Here is a 3,415-nt window from a genome sequence, read left to right as displayed (position 1 = left end):
GATGATCATTGCAGGCCTTCTTGCAGTCGTCAACAAATTGTATTTTGCTGGAACATGGCCTGGCAGAAGCTTACAGGTATGCTCATATCATTCAAAGAAGAGAACCCCCTCTGTATGCTGCTTTCATAACTTCTGCTGTATTGGAGGTTTCTTCACTGTAGCAAGTCTCAGTTATCACATACTTTTGATGATTCATGATCAATAGTATTGACGTAATTGGCTGTGTTATTATTATTATTATTATTTGGTTATTATTATCAATAATAATAATAATAATAATAATAATAATAATAATAATAATAATAATAATAATAATAATAATAATAATAATAATAATAATAATAATAATAATAATAATAATAATAATAATAATAATAATAATAATAATAATAATAATAATAATAATAATAATAATAATAATAATAATAATAATAATAATAATAATAATAATAATAATAATAATAATAATAATAATAATAATAATAATAATAATAATAATAATAATAATGGTATGTGAGAAGAGGGAATCATCAGTTGATCAAGTAGCACCATGCAGTATGTTGCACTTATCATCATCACCATGTATTTGTCTCATCCCCAATATGTTCACTTCACTTGAGACATGCATATATCAATGCACCTGTGATATGGTGTCTGGCAGATTCTTACTGGCAGATAGATGATGACCCCACCAGATTTGCCCAAAACCAGTGCAAGTTGAGCATTGAGATCAAGCACTCAAATTAATCTTGTCATCCACAAGAGTAACTGGAGAAAGAAAAAGTAGAAGCTGTGTTGCCAAATATTGATATCAAATACTAGTAGAGAAGATGGGATATTTGGTGATGTGTTAAGCTGCAGACAGCACTGCTGGACAAAGGTGTGAGTTCATGTGGACCAACATTTTAAATCAGGGATGATCAATGGATCTATTTCATGTAGATTTATTTATATACATGAAATGCTCTTGCATTTGACAAATTCGGGCAAAGATCATTGACACACAATCTTACAATACAAACAAGTGTCACTAATGAAAGAACTTGATAGCTCTCAAGGCTTATATACAAATGAGAGTCAGGAGGTACACCTTCCACATACAGATGAGAGGACTAATACTAGTGGAATGGAATGTGAAAGATTGTTGGTGTGTGTAACCAGTTATACACAGATTGATGGATGAGAGTGAAGAGTAGTAGTACACTCTCCATCTCCACACACTTGATAGTTGCTTGAAAAGTAATCAGGATTGTTTTGGGTAGTGTACCAATGACAACTGGCTTGATCATACTTGGCATGACCAAAGCCAATGGCCTGGCCCATCTTCCAACAGCAACGCAAATAGGACCATGTATTCTCCACCTGCACAAATGATGCACTGCCATTGCCAGGTGTTGTGGCCATTGGCAACCCAATTAAAGTGGAAGAAATGCCAGAAGGCAGAGGATGCCAAGAGCCATTGCTGTGTGTGCACATCTGCTGATGCATACATGCAGGAGCTGGGATAGCTGCAGGAGTGCAGATGGGTACAGGAGGTGAGACAGGTGAAGGAATGCGGAGATGAGTGGTTGAAATCATGTCATATGCCAGTGGGGTGCCCTGACCTTGGCAACACCAGTCACCCAACACAGACAATGTGTATCCGGGAGGACCACAATAGATGTTAACCAGGTTATGGAGGAAAGAGGCATATCCATGCTGAGTTGTTTGGCCTCATCAAACCTGATCATCAGTGATCAAAGCCAGAGTATCTTCAAAATTGACCAATGCATCCAGGTGAGCTTCCACATAGTTGATGAGGGCAAAAGCAAATTGCAGATTGATGCCAGACTCAGGAGAAGAGGCAGAACTAGGGTGGGTCCCAGTGAGGGCTACCTGACTGTCCCTCAGGCATATGGTAGAGTGGGAAATGTCATTGTGTTGAATGTTGAGCTCTGCTGCAGAGGCAGAGCCAGGGTGGGTTGCAGTGGCAGTGACCTCGCTGTCCCTCAGGTGAACAGCTTTGTTCAAATATCCAGCAATGTTTTCCAAACTCGATGGTGAAGATCTTTCAGCATCCATAGGAACTGGATCGGCCATACACATCACAGCAGGCAAGGTGGACAGAGAGGATGGGTTGCCAAAGTGGAGGTCCACTTCACATGGTGCCCTTGCGGCTGCACATCTCATGTTGTGAGACAACCAAGGGATCTATGGTGAGATCAAAAGTGTGAAGCTTACCTGACCCCCCCCTCCCCAATCCTCTTCCTCTCTGCCATTGGATTCCTGCTCATTGGGCAGGAGATTGACATCCATTTCCATTGGAATGGTTGAAGAGGCAAAGAGAGATAACAACCTATCTCATGTCAGCATGCACCAAATATGATCAATTGTGGCAAGAATACTTGCTTTGAGCAATCCCACCAGTTGTTTCATTTAACTTGCTCTTTGCTCAGTTTTCTTAGTAGTAGAGGTAATCTTGAAGAGTTGATGGTTAGTGATGAAGTGAAGGGAGGGGCTTGGTATCTGCATCTGCTGACACCTGTGCAAATGCAAAGGAGACTCAATGTATCACATGATTGATATAGTGTCAGGGGACTCCAAGTTTCGACTGCACATTCAGAACATTCGAGCTTGATTCAATCCACTTGGTGACTATCAGACTTTGACAACACAGGCTAGGGTCTCCACACTGAGCCAGCTCTGAATACCCAACACAAGGACTGATGGATGCCAACTTGCATGAATTGGTAAAGCTGGCCCTAATTGAGGTAAATTTTCAATTATACTTCCATGTGCACAGACCATGCCCTATGAGTATATAAGCAGTAGTAGGGTAGTACTACTCTCCTTAGATCTGATCTCTGAGGAATCTCCACAGTCTTGTAGAGATAGGCCTAGTGTCAGGGGATGTCCCTAAAATCAATTGCAAACAGCTGCAATTGACAACAATCAGAGCACAGTCACATGGCATGACACCCCAAATGACAGCCAATACTACAATCACCTGACTCCAGGAAGGACAGATCCCAGAATGTGAGATGTCAGTCATAGATCATGCAGGACTGACCAGACCAGAGACATGAGGTGCCTGCCCTAAACAAGCTGTATAGTCAGCCACAGACTTTGCTTCCTTTTTACTTCCATACCTAGACATATATAGAACCCTAGGTATAGCCCCTGTAGCTCTTTAGAGCTAATCTCTTAGGAACCCCATGGTCCAAGGTCATTAGGTTCTAAACACAAAGCTTTGATTGTTCCAAACATGCACACAACACACACACAAATGTGCCTGTCAGCTGCCGATCCCCACTCACTCTATAACACCCCTGTCAATCCCTCTGTTTGTGAATGTTAGGGCAACACAGGCTGACTAAGTCTGCTCACCTAAGAGTGCCAAGAGTCTAAGCAGGCAACAAGGAAGTGGAGTAGACCT

At 41.1% G+C, this 3,415-nt stretch overlaps 1 protein-coding gene across 1 annotated transcript; it reads right to left on the bottom strand.

The window, feature by feature from the left end:
• Positions 1 to 1,716: 1,716 nt before the first annotated feature.
• DACRYDRAFT_109860 (uncharacterized protein) lies at positions 1,717 to 2,169 on the bottom strand (the record flags this gene model as incomplete). The annotated part of the gene is made up of 1 exon (XM_040768957.1): positions 1,717 to 2,169. One exon carries the CDS (start codon positions 2,167 to 2,169, stop codon positions 1,717 to 1,719), a length of 453 nt encoding a protein of 150 aa, XP_040626654.1.
• Between the last annotated feature and the right edge of the window lie 1,246 nt (positions 2,170 to 3,415).

This window comes from Dacryopinax primogenitus, assembly GCF_000292625.1.
Source record: "Dacryopinax primogenitus strain DJM-731 SS1 chromosome Unknown DACRYscaffold_15, whole genome shotgun sequence".
In the NCBI taxonomy this organism is placed as follows: domain Eukaryota; kingdom Fungi; phylum Basidiomycota; class Dacrymycetes; order Dacrymycetales; family Dacrymycetaceae; genus Dacryopinax; species Dacryopinax primogenitus.
This window is presented reverse-complemented; position numbering and strand designations above follow the sequence as displayed.